General features: G+C 37.8%; 4 protein-coding genes and 1 long non-coding RNA gene across 34 annotated transcripts; 3 read left to right on the top strand and 2 right to left on the bottom strand.

Annotated features, from left to right (window-relative positions):
- Positions 1-1,218: 1,218 nt before the first annotated feature.
- Positions 1,219-7,624, top strand: LOC119985827. Of its 29 annotated transcripts, XR_005465158.1 has the most exons (9): positions 1,219-1,723; positions 1,961-2,049; positions 2,365-2,420; positions 3,231-3,333; positions 3,466-3,514; positions 3,615-3,653; positions 4,247-4,298; positions 4,713-4,840; positions 4,954-5,334. XR_005465158.1 is itself a non-coding variant. In XM_038830245.1 (7 exons), exons 1-5 carry the CDS (start codon positions 1,614-1,616, stop codon positions 4,753-4,755), a joined length of 348 nt encoding a protein of 115 aa, XP_038686173.1. In that variant the 5' UTR covers positions 1,219-1,613; the 3' UTR covers positions 4,756-4,840; positions 4,954-5,080; positions 6,640-7,624. The 29 variants fall into 29 exon arrangements, 6 of the variants coding, with proteins under 6 accessions (XP_038686173.1, XP_038686178.1, XP_038686176.1 ...); XR_005465162.1 differs by having other exon boundaries at positions 3,231-3,312; positions 3,619-4,298; XR_005465164.1 differs by lacking the exon at positions 3,615-3,653 and having other exon boundaries at positions 3,231-3,312; positions 3,466-3,527.
- Positions 7,625-10,425: 2,801 nt separating this feature from the next.
- LOC119985251 lies at positions 10,426-13,268 on the bottom strand. 2 transcript variants are annotated; one of them, XR_005465072.1, is made up of 6 exons: positions 12,777-13,268; positions 12,634-12,704; positions 12,351-12,395; positions 12,136-12,261; positions 11,903-12,031; positions 10,426-10,692 (listed from the first exon to the last, which is right to left on the bottom strand). It is a non-coding gene; the product is annotated as an uncharacterized LOC119985251 (long non-coding RNA). The 2 variants fall into 2 exon arrangements; XR_005465071.1 differs by having other exon boundaries at positions 10,426-10,634.
- Positions 13,269-14,046: 778 nt separating this feature from the next.
- Positions 14,047-16,313, top strand: LOC119986243 (protein HOTHEAD). The gene is made up of 5 exons (XM_038830815.1): positions 14,047-14,176; positions 14,261-14,902; positions 14,998-15,389; positions 15,472-16,022; positions 16,148-16,313. The coding sequence occupies exons 1-5, from the start codon at positions 14,092-14,094 to the stop codon at positions 16,173-16,175; spliced, it is 1,698 nt and encodes a 565-aa protein (XP_038686743.1). The 5' UTR covers positions 14,047-14,091; the 3' UTR covers positions 16,176-16,313.
- A 3,339-nt stretch (positions 16,314-19,652) lies between these two features.
- LOC119986207 (peroxidase 66) lies at positions 19,653-21,121 on the top strand. Its single transcript, XM_038830770.1, has 3 exons — positions 19,653-19,907; positions 20,015-20,203; positions 20,391-21,121. The coding sequence occupies exons 1-3, from the start codon at positions 19,689-19,691 to the stop codon at positions 20,952-20,954; spliced, it is 972 nt and encodes a 323-aa protein (XP_038686698.1). The 5' UTR covers positions 19,653-19,688; the 3' UTR covers positions 20,955-21,121.
- Positions 19,750-24,678, bottom strand: LOC119986208. The gene is made up of 5 exons (XM_038830771.1): positions 24,273-24,678; positions 23,208-23,455; positions 22,681-22,894; positions 22,392-22,548; positions 19,750-20,180 (listed from the first exon to the last, which is right to left on the bottom strand). The coding sequence occupies exons 1-4, from the start codon at positions 24,408-24,410 to the stop codon at positions 22,426-22,428; spliced, it is 723 nt and encodes a 240-aa protein (XP_038686699.1). The 5' UTR covers positions 24,411-24,678; the 3' UTR covers positions 19,750-20,180; positions 22,392-22,425.
- Positions 24,679-25,190: the final 512 nt, after the last annotated feature.

Below are 25,190 nucleotides of genomic sequence, written 5' to 3'. Positions count from 1 at the left end.
ATTTTTTGGATATGTTATCTCTTGATAGCCCAACACTCATAATCATACATCATTGTAGGGCGAATAACTGACCTATAAAATTTTCCCTTCAACTTTAAGAGAATTCTCCAATCGCATAACATCCCGGATGCACTCTTTTCCTTATTCCACCCGTTTTTAATCCTATTAACTATATCATCACCTATGTCACCATTTTCTTGGAAAATTGATCCAAGATATTTAAAAACCTTACTTTTTGTTACTTCTTTCCCATCTAATTTAATTGCTTGTTCGTTCCCTTGCATACTGTTACTAAACTTACATTTCATATATTATGTTTTAGTCCAACTTAGTTTAAATCCTTTAGACTCTAATGCTTACCTCTATATTTCAAGTTTTGAGTTAACTCCCCATATTGTCTTATCCACTAGAACTATATCATCCGCAAACAACATACACCAAGGTATCTCACCTTGAATATGTCGTGTGAGTTCATCCATTACTATAACGAACAGGAACGGACTTAGGCCGACCCCTTATGTAATCTTATCGTGATGGGAAACTCCCTTGTAACTCCTCCAATAGTCTTAACACAAGCTACGACTCCTTCATACGTATCCTTAATTATAGTGATATAGCTAGTCGGTACTCCTCTCTTCTCTAAAATCCACGACATTACTTCCCTAGACACCCTAACATATACGTTCTCCAAATCTACAAATACTAGATGGAGGTCTTTTTTCTTTTGTCTATATTTTTTTACAAATTCCCTTAGTAAAAATATTGCATCCGTTGTAGACCGTCATGTCATAAAACCAAATTGATTTTCGGATATCGTGGATACCGATTTCAATCTTCATTCCACAACTCTCTCCCAAATTTTTGTGAAGTATTGGCAGATTCACATCGATCCAAAAACTGGATTAGGGGAGGTGCAGTGCATTATTTGCCTATTTGGTGCACCAAATTATTTTTAAAAAATTTAAAATATAAAATAGAAGTGATTTTAAATTTCATATACATCTTAAAAATTACAAAAATAAAAAATTGTTACTTATATTTGATTCGACATTTATATTTGAAAATATTTTTTTTATTTATAAATTTAATAGTTTTTATTGTAAAAAATACATAATTATATTTACAATATTAAGCCATAGATATTTACGAATTTTCTAAATTTTTTAGAAAATATTTAGATGGAGCAAAGTGTACCGGACCTACCGTCAATCCCAAAAACGCGCGGTTCCCCGACTTGCCTATTTTGAACATGCATCCACCCTGAGTAACGAGAGAACCTCCAAATTCATCTTACAGTGACACTTCGTTCAATTTTAGGGTTTATACACTCCTGTTTCTCTCATTCTGCGATCTGCTCTTCCTCTCCCTCCCTCTCCCTATCCTCTCATCAAATCAAACGAGTATCCTTTCTTCTCCGCTTCTGCTTCTACCCTAACTTCGGAAGCGAAGGCAGCAGAACTACTTTCAGCTCTGGAGCACTTAAGCATCACTCGATTATCTCGACATAACTTTAGCGGTCGATCACCGATGCCACCACCAAACGATGGAAAAGTGTCATCGAAGGACCGCCTTCAACCTCCGTTTTAGAGAGATTGTCTAATTTTCCCATTCGGATGTGTTCAGAGCTCGCAATTTTCTCTCTCCTGCCAGAGCGTTACTGTACGGAGCGAGAATCTGACTCTACGTCTTCACCGCTCGAAGCTCCCAAGGAAGCCGATGGAAGGTACCAGCAAACAAAAAAGAGTTCAAACACATCTGTATCTTAAATATTTTGTTAAATTCCTTGAAATTGAAGGTCGTCAATATTCGTTGATTCAACTGAACTTTTTTTTGATGAGCAACTGAACTTAAAACTTAATATGCTCGTAATAGCTCAATCATAATCTTCTACTAGACGGAACTCTGGTTCTTATAGGTTTTGTTTTCAATTATTTTATGCTTTCATGTAAAATTTGATCAGGCTGACGAACTGGCTAGTTATTCAAGTGGAATGCTTCATCTGCTGAAATTATTTGAGCCATGAGGTCCATGAAGGAAATTTCAGATATGGTAGGCTCGGCCTTTAGGATTTTACTTGCGTTGTTCTGTTAGTAGTTCACTTTTTTTTTTTCTTTCCTCCCTTTCCTTGTCTTTTTATCTAAATTCCACTAATAGTGAAGGGAGTTATTGAAGTATCTGGATTTTTATGTTTATTCAGTGGAATTTTGTAAGTATATCCATCCATACGGGCTGATTTTCTTTTAGTAAGCTTTAAGTTACATTGTCCACAGTATTTTTTATGTGTGTGTACATCATATTGACAATTTTTGCTTTTGCGTTTTTTTTCATATTCCTCATTAATATAATCTTTTGTTTGTGTATCAGGGAATTTGTCAAGGAGGTTAGCAAAGCATCAATGAAAATGGATATCTGTATGTGAGGTGACTAGTTATCTTTTAGCTTTTCATGTAGTCTTGACTCTCAATGAGTGGTTATATTTCGGTAACAAGAAGCATATGCTTATGACTTATCATTATATAGCTAAGGTGCAAACGAGTTTTGATGGCCTTCCTGTTGGCAGGAATGTACATTTGAAGTAGAATTAGATTCTACTTAGGCTGAAAGAATTTTATTGAAGCAAGTTTATATTGTCCTATCACTGAATTACTTTTTGAGACAGTCGTTGCATGATTAGGAATAGAGTCCTTCATTTCAATATCCTTGAACATTAAATCTCTATGATTGTTGCAATTTTTGGTTACGAAAATGCGAGACCGAATGAACAGTGCGATTAACATTTAGGGCTACCACTAGACAATTAACATATGGGTTGAACATCCTCTGTGAAACTTATTTAATTGCCTTTGATTGTGATGGCTCAAGGTACTTAATTACATATACTAAATGGAGTATTTATACTATGCAATATCTCATGACAATGTTTTATACAATGTTCAATTCCAATTTAATTTCTCCCAAAACTTTAGGTCGTTTTTTGCTGATCTTTCTGTTGGAATTTTCTTGTAACACTTCATTGTGTGCGATTGTTATCTGTATTTTCTTGCATTCAATGTATTCCATCAATTTGATGTCTTGAGTTTTTTTTGTGATCTAGTTTTTAGAGTCCTCTTTTTTGTTTAATGCTCATATGTACAACCTTATGGATTCTCATTAGCTATTTCCAGAGATCACTTTGGTGTGCTTTATTACTGACATGCAGTATCTTAATACAAGCAATACATTGTATGCAGCAAAAAAACAGAGCAAGATAGTAATTTCCTTGCTAAGGAAGCCCGCCGGGCTGCCCATTCTATGGAAATCAGTCTTGAAAAGGTTGGATTCATCTCTTCACAGGTATTTGTCCTTTTATTGCTGACTTTGTTTGGCCTTAGGATGATAGCAATATTGTCGCCATCTTTCAGAAGATAAGCCTCCTTTTTCTTTGTTGCTGTTGGAGAAATTCAATTGAGTAAATCATTTATGTAGCCATCTTTCGGCTGTGCTGGGGGAGAGAGTAATTGATGAAGACTTGCTGGTATGATCATGTGGTATTACCAGCTCAAAACTTTTGTTGCAAATAACATTTAGTTCAACTTCAACTTATTAATTTAGCCTGCTTTTTTTTTTGACATTAGACAGAATGAGTATGTTGGCGGGTATGTCAGTTAAATTAGGTAATGATTAAAGTTTTTTGTAATGTGTTGTTGAAATGCTATATTGTTTTTCTATTAAAGTAAACATAAAACAACTTTCTACAAGATTGCAATGCTGTTTTCCAACTAAGAAGTAAGGATGAACATGATTATGTTGGTAGAAATGACAAACTATGTGGTGCTTAAAATGCGAGTGCCAATATTTTTAACTTATTTGGGGGTTAATAGCTTTCTGATGGGTTTACACTTGAAAATATCTTCATTCATTCTCATCCCACCAAAGCAATGTCCTAAGAGAGAAACAAGATAACCTGAATACTTAGCTTGCAATTTGTTACATTTTGTCACTCTTTATTAGGAACATTGGCTAGATTTACCGTAGGCTTCTAAACGTTATATTCTACTACAGTTTGAGTGCAATGCTGTTCAAATCTCATGAAATTTTGTTTTTTGTCATAATTATTTAATCACTGGTGAGTAGAAACTCTGTTTCACGATTATGGAAATGCTACTCTTTCCATTCTCTCCAGAATACTAGTCGTTCTGATGCTGAACAAATTGGCGTTGGCTTGTCATTTTGACTTTATTTAATTAATCTTCATTGTGCTTTGTAGGGGTTCTAGGGCGGCACTTTTCTCAGCCGAGACAAGCTTCAAGCCTCTTTGAGTGAGTAAAATAGAGCAACTGTGATAACTCGATTTTATTTTTGTCTTCCCTTTCCTTTTTGTGATGGGGTTGTTGGGCGTCGGGGGGTAGCATTGAATATCTTCCCCGCAGTCATTGTTATTCTGGTTTGTATCAAATGATAGCGACATCATCACACTGCTCGTCAATTTTCCAGTGGTGAATACCTTCTTCTTTTCTTTCAAATCTTCTCTGCCCCTTTTTTTTTTTTTTTATATCCATTTAAATTTTGATGATATGGACAAAACTTTCACATAAACTAGCTGATGTTTTTCTAATCCTCTCCTTTCATTAGAAGTGCAAGTCAGCTCTGGCATGTTTACACATGTTGTAATGTAATCATTTGAAGATAATTTTAGCTCATTTATGTTAACATGTTCTCTGTGTCATTGCTAGGTATTATACACGGGACCACTGTGCCTCAAAGATATTTGCTTGACACTACTCAAATGGTACCTGACACATTGTTGAAGACTAAGCAAGGTGCCAGAGACATGTTTGCAGTGATTGAATTGCAACACGAGGTTTGTTGTGCAAAGACTTGATGAATCAGCATTCGATGTTAATCACCTTGTGTTGTGATGTTTTCTGATTCTCTGTAATCGGTTGACCAAACCTTTTTTTTTTTTGCGAACAGCCACCCTCACCTGGACATGCAAGTTCTCTTGTTGCTTAGTTGAAAAGACAGCATACTTGGTAGCTGGAAGCATGTGTTTGGTACACATTGGCAGATGCGACTTGTCATCTAAAAAACTATGGGACAGGTATGTTTGAACTAATCTGGTGGTTTTATCGTGATGACAGTGTGCAATCTTTGATATGTAAACATGAGTGTTCAGCATCATACTATTATAGTATTATGTAACTACCAGGCTCAGTTCCATCAATTATAAGACATGAGAGGCTTCGGGCATGCACTGTGTGTTTCACATTCATGTGTGCACATAAAAGAATGCATGCATAGGGTTAATTGTGAAGAAATATGCATTTAATTTCCAAGTTAACCTACTGTTTCTTCTCTTTGTGTTGCACTATCTGCATGCCCCGTTGCGGGAGCCTTGTGCACGAGTGTTGTTTACATTTTTTACGTTTTTTTTTTTTGATTGGAAAAGAATTTTATTCAAGCACCAAGGGGTGCAACCCAACAGAAATTACAGGGGAGCAAGATTCAAATTTTTACGTATTCAAAGTAGAAAAACTACTTTTGATGTATCAAACTCTTTATATGACTGTTAAATATTGTAAGCTGGGCTGCTCCATCCTTCAAATTACATCAAATATATCATTAAATTATAATAAATGACAAAGAAAATAGGATTTCTATCAACAAGTTTTTCAAAATTCAAAGCCATCCACTATTTTTTGTATGTAATCACCTACCATTGTTGTCGTTCAGTTTAATCGTATCCTTGTTGTTTGACCACATTCTCATATCTTCTACACTCTTCTTTAAGGCATGCCGTATCTTAATGTCCCAATATTCTATGCCCTACACATTATTGCGAGGATTATAGCACGTCTATAAATTTTGTTTAAACTTCGAGGGTATTCTTTCATCGCACATGTCAATACACTCTTCCACTTCATCCAACCAACTTTAATTTATTTGTGACATCCCCCTCCATCATTTTGAATTGTAAACCCAAAATATTTAAAACTCCCAGTTCAAAGTATTTCTTCCCCATCATTTTAATTGCTTCCTCATTTCTTGTACCTTAACTTACACCCACACATCCTGTCTTAGTCCTACTTATCTTAAAATCTTTGGATTCCAGAGCCTATCTTCTTGTTTTCAATTTCAAATTAACTATGGTATGATCTTATCTATTATGCAATGTCCACATAAACGGAGGGATTTCATCTTAAATAGATCTTGTTAGCATTTGTAATCACTAATCTCCAATATTTTCCAGATTTTATAATCACTCACTCTTTTTAAGAATTTTTTAACCGGTTGTGTTTTGGTCTTTGGACACAATTTCAGCTTTAGGTCAAATGAATGCTACAGAGTAGGAATATGCTTCTATTTTCACTTATTTTGGAGTATCAGGGTAGCCATGATAGCTAGCTTGTGCAAAAATACCTCATTGTATGTGCATAGTGTTCTCTTTCCAATGAAAGTAGTCCGTGATGTTTTATAATCATTGGCTAGATATTATAAATTGCTTATATTCGGTGAAGACAATTTGTAACTAACTAAATGCAAATAGTTAGTTAACATTTATCCTTCTCAAATCTAGATATTTATGTAAGTCAGTATTTAATATTGACGACTTCCTGCAGTATCTTGAACATTGAGGTGACTTTTTCATAACATTGATAGGTTCATCTAGCTACTTGCATTCCATATGCTTTGCTGTGAACATATGCCAAAAGTTGTAATAGGATGATCCACTTTCTCTAGCTCTAGGAAATGCCCTTAGCACTAAATTTTGAGTGTTTGGGGAGCCAAAGGAGGGATTTGTTGAATGATCTAGTGTGGGGGATGGGATTGTTAGGTTACTCCAAAGGATGGATGATTCCTGATGTAACTAATTGTTTGGATAAACTGAAGCTAGTGGAAGATAAGCAAGAAGATATCAACACCTGTTAAAAGGCTGTGATTAAGGTGGTGTGCATTCAGTAGCCTAACGTAACACTGGAAAAGTAAGCTTAATACTTCTCATTAGTCTTTGACAGCATGTATGCCTGACTGAAATGAGCATGAGCCGTATTTAATTTATTTTTTTCTATAAATTTATAAGCTGCTCATATGAGTGTGTGTGTTGTTTTTCTTTTTATTTCAAATGCACTCATCGTTTGTTTAGCAAATGGTTCCAACCACCACAACGTTGGGCATGTTAGAGAACGAATGAATATCTGTGGATTAGCTCATCTTTCTGAGACTTCCATAACTCTTCTATGCAAAATGATTCACCGTTTCCTTAGATGTTGCCAGAAATTCTAGCTATAGAAATAATCTCTGTTTAGATGACTATTTTCCTTTGCCCTGCATGTCCATTGACATGGATATAATGCATGTTTGTTTGCATCAAATTAGCATGGTTTTGGTGCATGTGTGTTTTCACTATCCATTCCTTTTGAGCACTTGCTTTTCCGTCGGATTGTTCAGTCCTAATAGTTTTTTATATTCATACTCGCTAGTGCTGTAGATTGTTTTGAAAGGTGTTAGACTGTTAGCGTACTTTTGATTCATTTGGTAGTAGGTTATCGGCTTTTCATTTTGCCAGCAGCTGGTATTGTGAATGTTTGCAAGCATTTCATTTAAATGAATGAACATTTCTGAAATGAAACTGAATTTATCATCATCCATGTTTTGGGAAACGCATGGTTATATACAGAGTTATGGAAGGTCCGCTACCCCATGATCCAGTCTGACCTCTGTCTTATGAGATTACCGGGGTTGAATATATTTAGGCCCATCTGGGGGTTGATTGGGCAAAAGGTCCCAACTTCAGAAACCTGAGTAGTTTGGGCCTTTCAAAGCCCAAGTTGCGCTCACCACTCACCAGTGACATCAATTTTTGGTGTATGGGGCCAGATTAACTGCAAATTGGGCCTAGATTAAGTGCATTTTGGTCCCAGGTCAAGTTAGCAGTTAAAATTATTTTTTTTTGAGAATAGCAGTTAAAAATTAAATAGCTCTTGGAGCTTGTTGTGACCGAACAAAGTTGGCCTATATTCTGCTCAAGTCAAGTTCTTATTGGGTCACATTGGGCCTTGGGCCCAATTAAGTAGCCAAGTTAAGTTCACCAATGAAGCCTTGGCCCAATTGGGAAGACGACAAAGTGAACCTCATTCGCGAACAAACAAAGTGGGCTTCCACGGCCTAAACAAAGCGGGCCACCATTGGTTCCAGACAAATTGGCTTCGGTTGGGCCCAAAAAGATTGGGCCTCAGTTGGGCCCAAACAGAGTGCCTCCTCTGGGCCAATCAGAGTGGGCCTCCGTTGGGCCCAAACAGAGTGGGCCTCCGTTGGGCCCAAAAAGAGTGGGCTAACATTGGGCCCAAACGGACTGGGCCTCAGTTGGGCCCAAACAGATTGGGCCTCCATTGGGCCAAAATAAAGTGGGCCCAAACATAGTGTGCGTCGTGGGCCCAAACAGAGTGGGCCTTCATTGGGCCCAAACACACGGGCCTCCGCTGGGCCCAAACAGACTGGGCCTCCGTTGGGCCCCAAACAGACTGGGGGTCCGTTGGGCCAAACAGATTGGCCCGCCGTTGGGCCCAAACAAAGTGGCCCACCTTTGGGCCCAAAAAGTCTTCACGTTAGTTTGCTAAGGACTTTGCCGTGGTCCCACTCTTTTGCTTGATTCAAACGTTTGTGTACCCACGTTAAGTTTGCCGGTGAACGCAATTAACCGGGCCTAAGGCCCAATCAAGTGGCCCATGAAGTCATTTGGGCCTCATAAGGTACTGTTTCAAAATTGTGGCACAGATCTTATCTGAGGATCTTAGAATGCAAACACGAGCAATTATAACAAAATATTACAGACACATTATCCACCAATTATGGAGTTACAGCTTACAAGAGCAAATGAAAGGGGCAAACCCGGCCATACATCAAACATGAGACGACATAAAAATACCTAAAGAAAGAACTAAAGCTCCATTTGGTAAAACTCATATCTTAAAAAAATAAACTAGATTATAAACCGTCGAAGGTGTGGTAAGGTTTTTAAAGTTGGCAAAACTTATATTTGGGAAAATTAGGAGCAACTTGTACGTCAGCGTAATTTCCTATGTCATAGTGTATTTAGGCCGTTCGCACCACTAAACGGAGCCAAGTTTCTAGACTCCCTAAGTACGCCTGTGACCGTTGACCGTCCACAGATTTTACAAATTTGAAGCAATCAAAAGGGCGAGTCAACGAATAAGCATAACAAGGCACTTTGCAGGACATCATCGATGCAAAAGCAAATCCTTAAAACTTCAAAGCTACTTTGTGAAACCCGCTCAATAAATTCTATGAGAGCATATATGCAAACAAAGTCACTGAAGGAGTAGTATGCTATATTTAGTGAATTTTATAGCAGGGCACTCTAGTTAATTATCTGCTCGTCACAACGGCATATTCTGTATTATACCAAATGCAATATAAAAGAACAAACTAATGCAATAAAATCTAGCCAAGAATGGTGTCAATCACAGCCAACAAGGATTTTACTAGCAGGATTCTGCATGCTCATTGACCAATGCAAGAATATAAAACAACAGTAAATTTCCTAATTCAAGAAAACAATAACTCGAAACTGGAAAATAGCAGCAACAATAAGGATCAGATTGTTGGATTTTGACAGATATGAAGGCATGGCAGTTCAAGTGGCAAGGTTTGAACAACTAAGATTTGATCAAAGAGGGCCTAGAAAATACCTTTACTAGAAGAGAAATTAAATAATTTTCAAACAGCAGCAACAATAAGGATCAGATTGTTGGATTTGGCAGATCTGATGACGTGGCAGTTCAAGTGGCAAGGTTTGAACAACTAGGATTTGAAAAAAGAGGGCCTATTAATTTATGGGAACATCTGGCAACAACACAAGATCCCAAATACGGAGTAAAACCTTAAGAGGTGACCAAAGGAGTAAACATTGGTGACATTAGTAAAGAAATTTACATTTTGACTAGGTTTCTGAATCATGAAGTATTGGCCTTACGGTGCGCAAGCACCCAAGTCTGGACTCTGGAAATAAATTTTTATGACATCACTAGTGCAAGGATATTGACCGATAGAACGTAGGGAGGTGTTCAACTAACTATGTAACCATATTGTCAGAAAAAAGAAAAAAGGGAAAAAAGAAGAAGAAACTATATCGGCCAAAAGGTGTTGCCCTTTTTAGTTAGAGAAGGTCAAGGGCATCCATGAGTTTGGCTCAGTAAGGGTCCCTTAGTCTAGCCTCCAAGCCAAAAACATCAAGCAATCGTGTCACTGCAATAAGTTCAGCTGATAAAATACTCAAGGCATGCCACAGAACCTTGACAAGCAAGGTGAGTGGAGGTGTTAATAGTAAAAAAGATCACTTTATAAGGTTGAATGCATCTTATATTTACTTTGTTTTGACTCCTTTAACATGCAGCTTAATTCACTGGTTCACATATCATGCTTTAGTTTTATCAACACGTCATGGAAAAACTTTATAACAAAAGGCATGCACTCACATATTTGTCCCTAAAAGAGAAAAGTTCAGAGAAAGGGAAGTACCAATTACCAAACTCTCTATGCCGCTACAAAGCTCAGCAAGTCCAGAGAGCAGACTGGGAGAGCATAGAATAAACTCATCATAACAGCGAGCCCCAGCACAGACAGGATCAACCTGCCTAAAATCAGCCAATATCTTTAAATGGATAGTTCCTGAAGCAAAAGGCACAATGCAGGCTGCAAAGCAGATTATAATACAATGCTTAAAGGAGATGAAATAACAGGCTTGAAAGCTGAACCATCAAAGTTTGGCTCAAAGAAGGCTTCAAACATAAGAATTTATATAGAATTCCAATAAAAAAAGAATTTATATAGAATTTAATCCAGAACAAATACCATAGACAGGAGTCACAGGACTTCAAATAACAAAGATTTCACGAAGACATGTTATATCTACACAAGATGTGCCCATTTAATCATCTCAGCTACTAGTTTGGAGATGATTTGCTCAATGAAAGTAATGAAACAATGAGAAAAAAGGCAAGATATCCATACTCTTTTTTATCTTCTCCATGACACTGAAAAAGTAGCACTCTCTCTCAGGAAAAAAATAGTAAATTCCATGAGGCAATGTGTATATCCACCAAGGATGAATTCCAGGCACCCAAATAATGCAAAACTATTCTATGTTAACCTTTCTGTTAGCAACAGAAGGTTCTAAAAGAAGATGACAGTACAGCACATTTTTGAAACATAAATGAGCATAACTGCATAAGACATAGATAATCATGCAAATGCCATTCCCTAACAACATCAATCATATTCATCACCATCGTCAAAAGCCTTTACCCAAACAATATGTTGGGATTGGCTACACGAATCAATATGAAAAGTTAATGAGAATCCATGCCTGGCATGAGTTATCCTTTGTAATTTGTTCCTATCAAGAGCTACATTCTCAACTAATCCTATGTAGTACATGCCCTTTCTTATCATTTTCATCTGTGTCTTTTTAGGTCTCACTCTTCTCTTGTAGCATATCCTACTTATGTTTCTTCAACTGTATGCCCAACCACATTCATATGTCTATATTGTACATGCCCAAACTACCTTAACAATTTTCCTACATCTTATTCGATTGGAGCTACTCCTAACCTACATTCTCAACTAATAGCTTTTGGACTTAATTAGAATTAAGCAACTTGAAAACCAAACTCACTCAATAGGTAAACAACTCATGTGCACATGGCTCCCACAGTAGGCGGGGTCAGGAACATGCAAGATGTACGCAGGCCTTAGCACCACATAAAATATGGAAGGTCTGTTTCCAGGAATTAAACCCGTGATCGTTAGGTTGCATTCAAACTCACTCTGTGCAAAAAAAATCTTTGCCTAGGAACATCTATTCTTAGATTAAGGGGGGGGAAAAAAGGTCCAAAAATTTTACCAGCGAAGGCACTTGGCATAATTTCCTTCACTCAACAGCTACAAAAAGAAGGTACATTCGCTTATGGTAAGACTGACTTGCCAACCAAAATTTTGCCTCCACAATTTCCCACAGCATCTTAATGACAATCTGCAGTTAAAAATATAATTAGCTGTAAGGGACAGAGATACAGGAAGTTGTGGTTTCCTCCCCTTATATAAACAACCTAAGTGAGCAACGATAAGGAAAGTTACCAATTAATTACCAACAAAACAGAACAAAGAAAATTCGCCAGTTTCTTGATTAAAGTAGCGACCATCTCCTCCTTATACCAGGGCCTCATTGTTTTAGTCCTCAGAAAGTAGTGAATTAAACAATGTCTGCATATGAAAATTTCGAATCCATCAAAACCATAAGTCCCTAGGACAAACGAAACATTAATGCCAAGGAAAAAGTGAGAAACTCAAACCTAAATCCAGTTTGCAAGGTAATTTTCTTGAATGAAGACTTGGACCTATAAACAATCGAGTTCAACACGAAAATTTTCAGATCGCAAACTGAATAAACATAAACGGGAAGACAATCAAGCCTCACCATTAAACAGCACTCCACTAAGCCTAATTATACATTTATACTCTCTGGCGTAAGACGTTCTGCTGTTATCAGCCAAACAACCAAACCAAATTGAACAATGGACGAATTTTACAAAATATAATATATGATAGGAATAAACAGGGAAAAAAAGTTAATACCATATCTTCTTTCAAATTTCACTGCTCCTCGGATTTTGGCCTTTCGTCGGCTTTGTTGGCAATGAATTATCCTAAAAACATCAAGAAACCAGAAATTCAATATTTAATCACGAAAAAACACAAACAAAAACGAGGGAGAGGACCTTGATTCCTTCGATTCGGCGATGGCGGTGGAAGAGGAAGAGGGAGAGGAGGCTATTAAACAGCGCGAATAGTTCTAAAAGGTTGTTTTGAGAATAAGGCAGGGGAAGACAATAGCAGAGAGAGACGATAACACGTGAGAGACGGAGAGAAATGGATTCGTTTTCGGAAGAGATTTTCGAATAGTCTTGAGGACGCAATTGGCAATGAATCCTGAGTTCTGTCTCTCGCATGAAAGTAATTGCATCTTGGCTCGAAAGAGAGGGAGTGAGCGGAGATTGTGTTGGAGATAATGCGTGAGAGACAGAGAGACATGGATTTCGCTTTGAAGGAGATTTTCGACTGCTCTTAGGGACGCCATTGGAGATGAATTCTGAGTTCTCTCCCGCTTAACCGCACTGGCGATCTCGGCTCGTGAAGATTGAATTAGAGATTTAGAGGGACTGAGGGAGTGAAGCTGAGAAATGTGTTGGAGAAGTCCTATTTAAAAACAGGACCGACCGACGGCAATTTCTTTCCTATTTAGGATTAGAAAATGTGTTACCTCCCCACAACTTAATAATTTAAATTTAAGAATTAATTATTAATAAATCCCCCATGTCAATAAAGATTTCATTAAAAATATTACACCAATAAATACCTAAATTTTAATATGTTATTAAGTATATATTTACTTAAAATAAAAATACTATAGGCGTGCTTTCCCTGAATTTATTAGTGTGAGACAGAGAGTGCATGTCTAATAGCAAGCTAGGGAGAAGTAACATACAGTTACTGCTTAAACCCGCTTGAAATTGATATGGGCTAAAGCAGAATAATAGAGCTTATTTATGGTTTTTTTTTCTTAAGGCAATCTTGCGTATGAAAACTATCGAAAAATATAGTAAAGAATCAAATGGCGCTCCAATGTATTAATCTCAATTACAATTTATTTGGAAATTAATGAATCGTAGTAGTTAGTGGTTGCAGTTGCAGAGAGAAACATACGAAAAATTGCACCATATATAGTATGAGAAGTTAGAGTGTCTTTATAGGTATGGAGATACTTCAGGGAAGGACTGGTTGATATTCACAGATGATGCATTAACGTTGGGTTTATTATTGGCCTCTGATTCTTTCATGAACAAGTACGTCCAAACTGATGTTTTGAGCTATAAATCCGTAAACTTCTTACCTCTCAGGGAAAGCCAAAGTGAAGATCTTTGCACCAAATGAATATTACGCCGACGAGATCGTAGGAAATTTACATTGGGGGAAGAGTTTAAAGGAGGAGCAGAATTGTGAAGCTTTTGCTTGAGAAGTAAAGTTATATAGATTATGGACTTGCTGCGGTGTGAAACCCATTTAGGCATTTTTATTGCTGGAATTTTCATGCTCTGCACTTTCTGTCATTCAGAGAAAGGTATGGATTTACTTTGTGTGCGTGTAGATATAATCATATAACGTATTTCTGCAATGCTGAGGGAAGGTTTTGTGATATTTGCAGCTCCAGCTTATACATTTGTTAAAGAAGCAAGCTCAGCTCCACCGGAGGTACACTATGACTACATAATCGTCGGTGGAGGAACTGCCGGATGTCCATTAGCTGCAACTCTTTCTCAAAATGCCAGGGTATTAGTACTTGAAAGGGGTGGCTCTCCTTATGGAAACCCAGATATAGAAAATATGGGCAATTTTGCCAAATCTCTCTCTGACATCTCTCCTAAATCTCCGTCCCAGCCCTTCATTTCAGAGGATGGAGTCTATAACACTCGCGCACGAGTTCTCGGCGGTGGGAGTGCCCTCAATGCAGGGTTTTATACGCATGCAAGCATGGGTTATGTTAGGGAATTTGGTTGGGATGAAGCTTTAGTTAATAAGTCCTATGAATGGGTCGAAAGGAAGATAGTATTTAAGCCACGAATGCTGCAATGGACATCAGCATTAAAAGCTGGACTAATTGAAGTTGGAGTTTTACCTGATAATGGAGTCACTTTAGATCATACTTATGGTAGTAAGTTTGGAGGAGTAATCTTTGACAAAGATGGTCATAGGCACACCGCTGCTGATTTGTTAGAGTACGCCGATCCAACGAAGATTACTGTTTATTTACATTCTACTGTGCACAAGATCTTGTTTTCAACCAAAGGTATTTATTTAAGCTTGTTATTTACTCATCTATGAAACTAAAAAGTTACTGATGTTTACGATAACCGGCCGATTATATAATCTGTGTTGATGCAGGAAAAACAAGAGCTATCGGTGTAATATTTGAAGATGATTTAGGGAATAAGCATACAGCATACCTAGATAAGAATCCCAAGAGTGAGATTATCTTATCAGCCGGTGCGCTAGGAAGTCCACAGCTCTTGATGCTGAGTGGAGTTGGACCTGCAGAACATCTTAAGTACCATGGCATAAAGGTGGTGAAGGACCAGCCCATGGTGGGTCAAGGAATGGCAGATAACCCCATGAATTGTCTTTTCGTCCCTTCTCCTGTACCAGTTGAGGTTGCTCTCGTTCAAGTTGTAGGAATTACGCGGTTTGATAGCTATATCGAGTCTGTCAGCGGAATAAACTTCGCTACATCCTGGATTCAGAAGCTTCTCAGTAGCTATGACCAGTTATTGGATCAGGTAATTCACCATAAACCTTCAAGTTTCACAATCAAAACTGTTTTAAAGCGCTGACACTAGTTTATTATTATCGCGTATCCAGAATAGAAGACAGGGAGACATTGTTCAGGATGTCATTTCTAGATTTATTCAAAGAACAAATGCTTTCCTGAATTCAACTATAACAGGTGGAGCTATTGCTGAGAAGATTATGGGTCCTGTCTCAAGAGGTCATCTTGAACTAAAGACGACGAATCCTCACGACAACCCATCAGTCACATTTAACTACTTCAAAGAACCAGAGGACCTAAAGAGATGTGTTCAAGGGATGAAGACAATTATAAAGGTTTTGAACTCTAAAGCATTCTCAAAATTCCGGTACCGGCTTCTTCCCGTACAAGCTCTGATTAATTTGATGGTGGGTCTGCCATTGAATTTGAGACCTAGACATGTTATGGCTGCGTTTTCACTTGAACAATTTTGTAAAGACACTGTGATGACAATATGGCACTATCATGGAGGTTGTCAAGTTGGTAAAGTTGTTGATCAGGACTATAGAGTTCTTGGTGTGGATGCTTTAAGGGTACTTGATGGATCTACGTTTATTCGTTCACCTGGGGCTAATCCTCAAGCCACCCTTATGATGCTTGGAAGGTAATTAATCAAATACCACTCTGCCTATTTCTTGATACATATATGTGTATGTATATGTCGTTAATCTAACACCACTGATTTATTTATTTTTTAATTTTTTTTTTTGTTTCGTTTATGATTTACAGATACTTGGGAGAAAAGATTTTACAATAGAGATCTCGCTGAAACTCGGAAGTAGTGATGATTCGGAATTCTTCCTAAATAAAGAAGAAAGTGTCAGTTGAGATGTATAGCAGTGCATACTTTTAAGTTTTAACATCAAAATCTGTCAGCTACTCTGCTTTAGCTAAATGCATGCTTTAACTCGTTCCGGATACGTATAATAATAAAACGCATATTCATTATTTAAATTGTCAGAACAAATTATTTAAAAGGTAAATACAGGAAATTAAATTCGACATTAAAAAACAAGGCAATAAAAACAAAAGCAAGAGAAAAGTTCAAGCTTTGGAAGTTGCTCTCAAATCGGGAAACTGGCTGGCATCCTCGAAGTTAAGAGCAGGCTGAGCATCCACCCTCTCTTGGCTCTCCAAAACTGCACGACCACACTCAGAACCAGTTTTATTCGAGAATAAACCAGTAATCACTTTCTTGGTCGTTTTTTTAACAATCCTATACTTCTCGTCCTCCTCCTTTCCTTCAAGACTCTCTACTGTGTTCTTCTTCTTCTTCTTCTCGGCCTGAACCTTCTCGTACTCTTTAAGAGTCAGACTTCCGTCTTCGATTTTCTCCTTCTCTTGGGTCTTCTGAGCAACAACAACATCTTGAGATGCATGGAGTTGGCCATTCTTTTTGGGATTTCGAATCACGAGTTCTCTCCTCATTACATGATCTGGGAGAACAAGAGGCTTTGCACGCAGCATCTCAGGAGCCAATTTTGGAGACTGCTGTTTCTTCTTGTTCTTCTGCTGTTGCGGCTTCTTCTTATTATTCTTCTCAGACGGAGCAGATCGATTAGGAGTGACCCTATTGATGATTTGAGTCACATCATTGTCTTCATAATCACCCAACAAAGCAAACAAATTTCCATGTTGTTGCATGGCAGCCATGATTGACTCAATGAATTAAACTGAGATTGAGAATCAAGGTTAATTACTCACATAATGCACCCACATGCAACCCTGTCTATATATAGAACCTGCTTGTCCTTCTTCAAATCACCTTCGGATTTCTGAAAGTTACAATTATTACCACCTTAAAATCCCATTATGACTTGGAGTCCAATAAATGTATGGTAAGAAATTAAAAAAAAAAAAACTATGGTTGGAGCAAAAGCATCAATGGGGAGTGAAGTGGGTTTTTATTATGGATTCACACAATTTACACAAATTGTTATTCACCTAATCAGAGTATATGACTCTTTATAGAACTGTTGTGGAATAGATATTCTGAAAAGAAATTGCTCTTCCTTCAATACTTTTCCATCTTCCTTCAAAATTGCTGTTCAAGTTCTTGGCAACTAGAACATTTATCCCTACATCATTTGGGCCCGAACTTCTTCATCGAAGCGTAGCTCTATTAAGGGCCTGGGCTATATTTCGGGTTTTCTATCCTCAGGTCCATAATTGCATCATCTAAAAATGGTAATGGGTTGTTAATCCATTATCCTATGCATTAGGAAAAAATTGTTCAAAAGTCCTGACACACCATAATGCACTAGAACTAATGAGACGGTGCCAATTGACAAGCGGTTGATAGCAACGCATAAATAGTTGAGAATGAAGTATTAAGTCGAAGATACATAGAGATTAATGATCACAAGCTCTTTTAGAACGCTATAGAGGGGCAGAAAGCGAGACTGCTAGATTAGATGTTCCAATTGTCATAGAGGTGGTCAATGGAGCCCCATCCGAAAGATATGCATTGTCACTAATTACCTGTCAATTGGAATCGTTCCATTGGTTTTCGTATAGCACATCAGCATACGACATCATATGCAATATCATGCGCTGATGAATTTCAGTTATATACGCAGGCAATTTGCGGAAACAAGCCTGAATATCAGTATAAAATGCACTTATAAAAGAGGGTGGTTATTGAAGTGAATCAAAATTGAAACCGGGTAGACGAAGGCCTTTTGAGTTTTGATCTTAGAAAACCCCAAAAGCCACCATATAAAGAAAAGTAAAATAATGGAAAAAATAATTTATATGAGAGAGGAATTTTTTTGATCGGAATAGCATCTCCTCTCTCACAACTCCTCTTTTCCTCCTGTGTCTCCTCTACAAATGGCATGGACAGTGAAAGAAGCAGAATCTCATATTGCTGGAATTTGGAAATAACCTTTTTGGAAGGCTAAAACTAGACCAGTTCCATTCATTTATTCATCTATCACAAAAAGGATATCCGCAGTATAACCCTCGAGCTGAGAATATGCCAGAGCTTCAATGGTTCATTCCATATATCGTCCATGGAAAACCAAGCCAAAGTGCTTGTATATAAAGCTCGATAAGAAGCGACTTGTGAAATACCAGAAGCAGCAGTTGCAATAAATAACTGAGCAAAGCGGTTGTAGGGCATCTCTGAATTGGCAGGCAATGTTGATCGATCAACTAATGTGCATGCATTTCAGATTTGATATCATTGACTTGCCAAAGAAGAGTTGACCTGTGACTGCTTCTGCTTAAAATAATCCACATAGATAGGCTCCTCAAGATTATTGCAAAAGGTATGGTTGCAATATACTGCGTGATTAAATTATATATAAGCTTTTTTTATAAGAAAAAAAAAACACAATTATAAGCTTTTTGATTCATATATTACATTTTGTCGAAAATCTTTCCTTCCTTTTCTCTCCTCTCCTCCACACTTGCGATCTTTTAACTCTACTTCTCATGATTTCCAGAGACCAAGTGACGCATCACCGATTAGCTTGTAATGTTCAATAAATATGAACTACTAGATATAATAAATGGCTGAGACTTGAAGAATTTTAGGAATTCTAGCCCCCCAACACGATTTAGTGTCGTTTTTTAATTTTTGATGCGGCAGTTCACATGTCAGCTATCCGTTGTTGAGAACTTGAGCCCTCCAATGCGAATTCTCAAAATATGAAGAGCCTTTTACTTCCATTTAATTGCAGTACAGGTCTTTCTATCTTTACCAAGTACCAACTGTACTCCTTGCGCCAACCACCTTGGTTGATAATCCAATTTTCCAGTGGAGGAGCAAATCTCATTTGAACTTTGCAGCTAAGAAATATATCTCACTCTAAAAATCAATACAACCAAACGTTTTTATATTAAAATTTAACGTTAGAGACTTGGCGTCGACTCACAATCAGGGATATTACCTTGACCAATGTTGATTTGATCGAACATTCATGTCCAATGGAATATCTGGACCATCCATTAAGTTTGTATAAGCAAACTGCAAGAATCGTTAGGACTTGGTCCTTTCAAAAGCTTAGCTGGGAATGCCTAGTCCCAAAGTACTACGAAGCTATTACGCACCAAAAAGAAACGAGTTCACCAAAAGAGTGTCTATTTTGCACTTCCGTACTTCTATTGAGTAACGTGAAAGTATACAAGAACCTTGGAAAAAAACTAAATATGGATTCAATTTGAATATCGACCTATATATATAGCATTGTACTTGCAAGAAATTCTCATCATCCATTTCATATTTTCATCTCCTCTACGTGTATATTTCTTGGCTCAAGAACAAATGGCTGTTTGTGCACTAAAAGTGTTCTTCCTCACAATTACATTGTTTCTCTTTGCCATCATTTCACCATCAAAGGCGGCACTGGATGCTCATTATTATGATCAAACTTGTCCACAAGCCGAGAAGATCATTGCAGAGACTGTTTGTAATGCTTCCGTGCATGACCCTAAAGTCCCTGCTCGTATTCTTAGAATGTTCTTCCATGACTGCTTCATAAGAGTATAATAATCTCTCTTACACAACACAAAACACAAATGATCCTGTTATGACTAATGAGGAGATACCAAGTTGTTTAACATATTTTTGAACTGTTTACTTATTGATAGGGTTGCGATGCTTCCTTGCTGCTGGACTCTACTCCCGGAAACCAAGCTGAGAAAGATGGCCCCCCTAACATCCCTGTTCGATCGTTCTATGTGATTGATGAGGCAAAAGCTAAGCTTGAAATGGCATGCCCTCAGACGGTTTCCTGCGCTGATGTTGTGGCCATTGCTGCAAGAGAAGTAGTAATCATGGTAAATATCTTGCTAGAGTATACAACTAAATAGAAGCATAGAGGACTGCACATGAAAAAAAGCTAGACTAGTTTTTCACCATGCCCATTATCCATTATCCGATAAACAATATTTCAACCGCAAATGTTTGAACTTTTTTCATGTCCTTGATCTGACCAATCTCTTTTTGCTTGTCAAAACATCTAAGTCTGGAGGACCTTATTGGAATGTACTGAAAGGAAGGAAAGATGGGAGGACCTCAAAAGCTGCTGATACAGTTAATTTACCAGCTCCAACTTTCAATGTTTCACAACTCATACAAAGCTTTGCCAAGAGAGGTTTAGGTGTTAAAGACTTAGTTGCTCTCTCAGGCGGCCACACTCTTGGTTTTTCACATTGCTCCTCTTTTGAAGCTCGGCTTCGCAACTTCAGTTCAGTTCATGACATTGATCCAAGCATAGCTGTTGATTTTGCTGACAATTTAAAGAAAAAATGCCTGAAACCAAACAGGGAGCACAATGCTGGACAGTTCTTGGACTCGACCTCATCAACTTTTGATAATGATTATTACAAACAGGTCGTGAAGGGGAAAGGTGTGTTTGGGTCTGATCAAGCACTGCTTGGTGATTACAGGACTAAGTGGATCGTTGAGGCTTTTGCAAGGGATCAAGGCTTGTTCTTTAGGGAGTTTACGGCTTCAATGGTCAAGATTGGAAATGTTCGGGTGATTGACAATGGTGAGGTGAGAGACAAATGCCGCGTAGTGAATTGAGAAAGAGGGATAAAAAGCCTTTTGAGTTTGGAGAAATGAGAGTGAAAAGTTTTCAATTCTAATTTTATTTTTCTTTTTGGTGATTGTGAACGATCTAATATTGACCATTTCATGTGTTGTCCACAAATTAATTGCATATTCCTATACATTTTCTTTATACTCTGTCACACTATGCTTCCATACTTTCTGAAATTACATTTATATGTAAGTTAAAGAATTATAGGTTAGAAGTAATGAATGTGAAATTACATGCCCACTCCTCTCAAGATGGCCTTAAGATCCAGGGAGTTCATACCATTGACCGATGTAGCCCCTTCAAAATACTGGGTTTCAATGTTGCATAGTGTAGAATCTCTTTTCTGGAAATTTAGAACTCAGTGGGATTATCACTTCTCACTGAAGATTCAAACTTATTCCTCTAATTTCGATACTTCCTATTTCTTGGCTACATGTTTACGCATAGTGATTCAGTACCAACGGTAACAGAAATTGAGTGAACCCTATCCTATCAAAACCAAGTTACAAAACCTAAGGTGTACCCAATGTCCTAGATTAACAACATGAATAAGTAGATTTAAGTATGACCTTTCCATTTTGTGGACATCAAGTTTGACTTCGGTTGAATTGATTCTCATCTACTTACTGGGATTGATGTGACCTAAGAATAGAACACCCTAACTGGGGCATATTGCATGTTGACAATTCCAAGTCAGCCACTAATTCATTGCCATAGCCCAAATGAAGAGTAGCGTCTCTACAATCAAATTTCTATTTTCGCAGCCCAAAGAGTGACATTCCAAGTCACACCAACTATCCTAGTCAAACGTAGGGTAATCCTTCCGCAATCAAAATAATAGAGAGCTGCAGACTGCAGAAAAGGCAACTTTAGTAGGATATCAAAAATGGGGAGAAACGAGCTGCTTTTATTTTCTTTTGAATTCAAGAGAACAAGGCTTCAACATATATAATTTCATTCTCAAGTTCCAAATTTAATTTCAGTTAAATATTATCACCGATATGGCAATGCACCAATACCAACTTCCAAAATGTCTCCTGCCACACAAAAATTTCCAGGTATTCTAGGCTGCCAACAAATCCTAAATGACCAACATCTTTGTGGCCTCTTTTCTTTAGTAGTTTTTTCTTGCCCAACTACTGTTTTTCATCCTTGAGTAAATTCACCAATATTACCAGTTGATCCACGACAAAGATGCAGTTTTTTAACAATCAATAGGATCAAAAACCAAATTTCACACAACAGTCATCCACATACAATAATGAATAACAGAGCACATCATCCTCAAATCAATTAAACACACACTTTATGGTTATCAGAAAATTCCTGTTATAAGTTATAACACCAAATCGGATAAGATAAATCTTTATAACAGAATATGCAGAAAAAGAATGGGGGAAAACCCAAATTGGAGAACTTACCAGCCCGCCTGAAATTAAAAATAAAAGCCCTCTCTCAAGCAAAAGCTACATCTGAACGGAATACATATTTGACACCCTTGGTAACATTTCTGGCTTCATGCAACATACACTTGTCCCCATGAATGTGCAGGAGAGCCATCCCTTCAGTAGGAGCAACCTACAGAGTTGAGAATTCACAGAAGATGATATGAGTACACTAAATGCCATAATAAAATCCACCCTGAGGAAAGAAATGATTATGAAGAGGTTCTAAACAGAAGAATGGAAATGAAAAAAGAAAGGAATTTGCCTCAGCCACAACGCTATTCCTTGAAGCATAGAAAACAGTTTCTCCTCCAACTAGAGGTTCTGAGGAAGAATCCATAGAGTTTCCCTTATCATTTTGAGTCTTTGTTTTAACACCACCACTCAAATATATTAACAACGTATAATGGGTGCGCTTTCCCTCTCCAAGGTCAGCACTTTCATCAATATGTCGTCCAAAGCGCTGACCAAACTTATACCTGAAATATACAAAGCTCATCACATATTAATTAGTACAGAATTTCGAGGTGTACCGAGAAAAAAAAAATTATGGAATTACTTTTCTAATATAGAAGCATAAAACAACTCTAAGTGAGCGGGTCGACTTCTAGTAGATCAAATGCATAAGATCCGTCGTCCTTACCCTATAAAGATTTTACTATCTCACATTTACATAGATAGTTTGCAGCTCATCACATTGTCACTGCTCAAAATTGCCAGGTAAAATAGATAGCCATGAAACATGTATGAGAAAAATGAACTTATACGCAAAGGCATCCAATTCTTACAAACCTGTAGAGTCTAATATTGGGGTTCAAGCCAACAGCAACCTTCCCTCGAATTTTAATATCAGAAAATAATTTGTCAAGTCCGGACTCCCAAATCGCACTAGCAAGAACAGGATCACTCACAGAGATTCGATCATTGTCTCTATAAGCTTCACCTTTTGTCGGACCAAGACTACCTTGATGAACAAAACCAATTCCTTCTGCAGCTTCAATGAATGCCTTAGATTCAGCAGACGTGAAGAAATTTGGCACCTGAATATGGCACCAAGGTAAAACCAATACAATCAGGATGAATCACTGAGAAATGAAGAGATGTACTACTTTTATCCAGTTCAAATATGACACATAAGTGTCATGTTTATTTGCAGACAGAAGTTTTTGGATTTATTTATTCACAAGCAGTCATTTACACAACTGACAACTGTTCATCATTTATCCCTCCTTTCAAATGGATAGCCGTGTTTTTTTCCATATGTCAACAGCTCTATACCCACTAGATGCAAACAAGTCCAAATCCAGCTCATAACATGAATCTATAAGCTGAATGAAAGAATCCCTTTAGTTTTATTGAGCTAAGATTATTACGCTAGGATCATAATCAAGCTCGGTCCAAAGTCTGTATGGCAATCACACTGCAAGCTGAATTCCCAATAACATTGCACACTAAATGAACGTATTAAACTCAAACTGCAACGCATAATTAAGCTCTGTTGCAATATTTAATCCACGTGTCAATTCCAGATAATGAAGAAACTTCACTTCTCCAAATTTCTGCCCCAGAATTTTATTGAACTAGTACAATTATGAAAACCCCTGGGCAAAACGTAACTAGAAAACCTCAACAGCACAAATTACGGAGAATACGATCCATTAGACAAAACGAAAAACATAATTGGTTTGAATTACCATTGTAATTTGATACAAGCCAATATACTTCACATTTAAACAACATCAAAGTTCGATTACACACATGAGTATACACAAACAAGGCATTATAAGGATGAAACACAAGAAACAAAAAAAAAAAATCAAGGGTCCAATTATCGACGTAGAGTAATGAAAAGCGTACGGTGAAGAGATCGATATCTTTGAGTCGCTTGATCTGGAGGTTTTGCTTGGGTTTGATGAGGGGCCACTTCACAGATTGTTTCTTGGAATCCGCTTTTCTTTCCCCCATTTTTCTCTTCTTCGTTCCTGTTTCAGCCATTACTCTCTTCCTCTCGTCTGTCGATCTGACCTTTCAAGATCCTATTCAGGCTCCCGTTAGAAACTAATTGGAGGCCCAAATTAGTTGGTCTGGGATGAGCCTTAAGCCCTGCAAATATCGACCCAGAGAATGATTGTGGGCTCCGTGGCTGACAATATCCTCTTCGTAAACAAGACACGGGATTGGGGTATAATCCGACGGCCTTCACGATAGGACGAAATTGAGACCAATTAAACTTTATTTCCTCCCAAAATACCTCTCGCCTCTCGCTCCCTCCCCTTCTTGACGAAGGCAGACTTCTCAGTCTATTCTCTCCTCCGACTAGATGTGGGCCATGTGGCAAACGGACCGGAAGCCTGTGATGAACGAGCCGTGCTCAACCCGGCCCAATAACTCTTAACTGGCTGAGCTGTGATTTTCACGCGCTTTGATGTTTGCCCATGCATCCATGTGTTCATTGAAACCAGCGCAGCGACCAATCGGTTTTGGGCTTGAGCTATTGGAGATCAAGGTGGAGTGGGCTTGGGCTCGAGTATGGACATCTGACCTGGCGCATGAGGCTCAGCTGTTGCTCACTGATGGATACTAGACCCAATCTGAAGCATTACATGTACATGAAATATGCAACTGCAAATAGTTGATATGCTTTTCTTTCCCTTTTTGGCTTTTTCCTTAACCTCGCAAGCAGCAACAAAATTGGTTGTATGCTGAGAGTTGAAAATGGGCCTCCTCTCATGATGGCCTTAGGAATGATTTAAGCATTTTAGGTATAGGGCCCTC

This window comes from Tripterygium wilfordii, chromosome 19 (genome assembly GCF_013401445.1).
Source record: "Tripterygium wilfordii isolate XIE 37 chromosome 19, ASM1340144v1, whole genome shotgun sequence".
Taxonomy (NCBI): domain Eukaryota; kingdom Viridiplantae; phylum Streptophyta; class Magnoliopsida; order Celastrales; family Celastraceae; genus Tripterygium; species Tripterygium wilfordii.
This window is presented reverse-complemented; position numbering and strand designations above follow the sequence as displayed.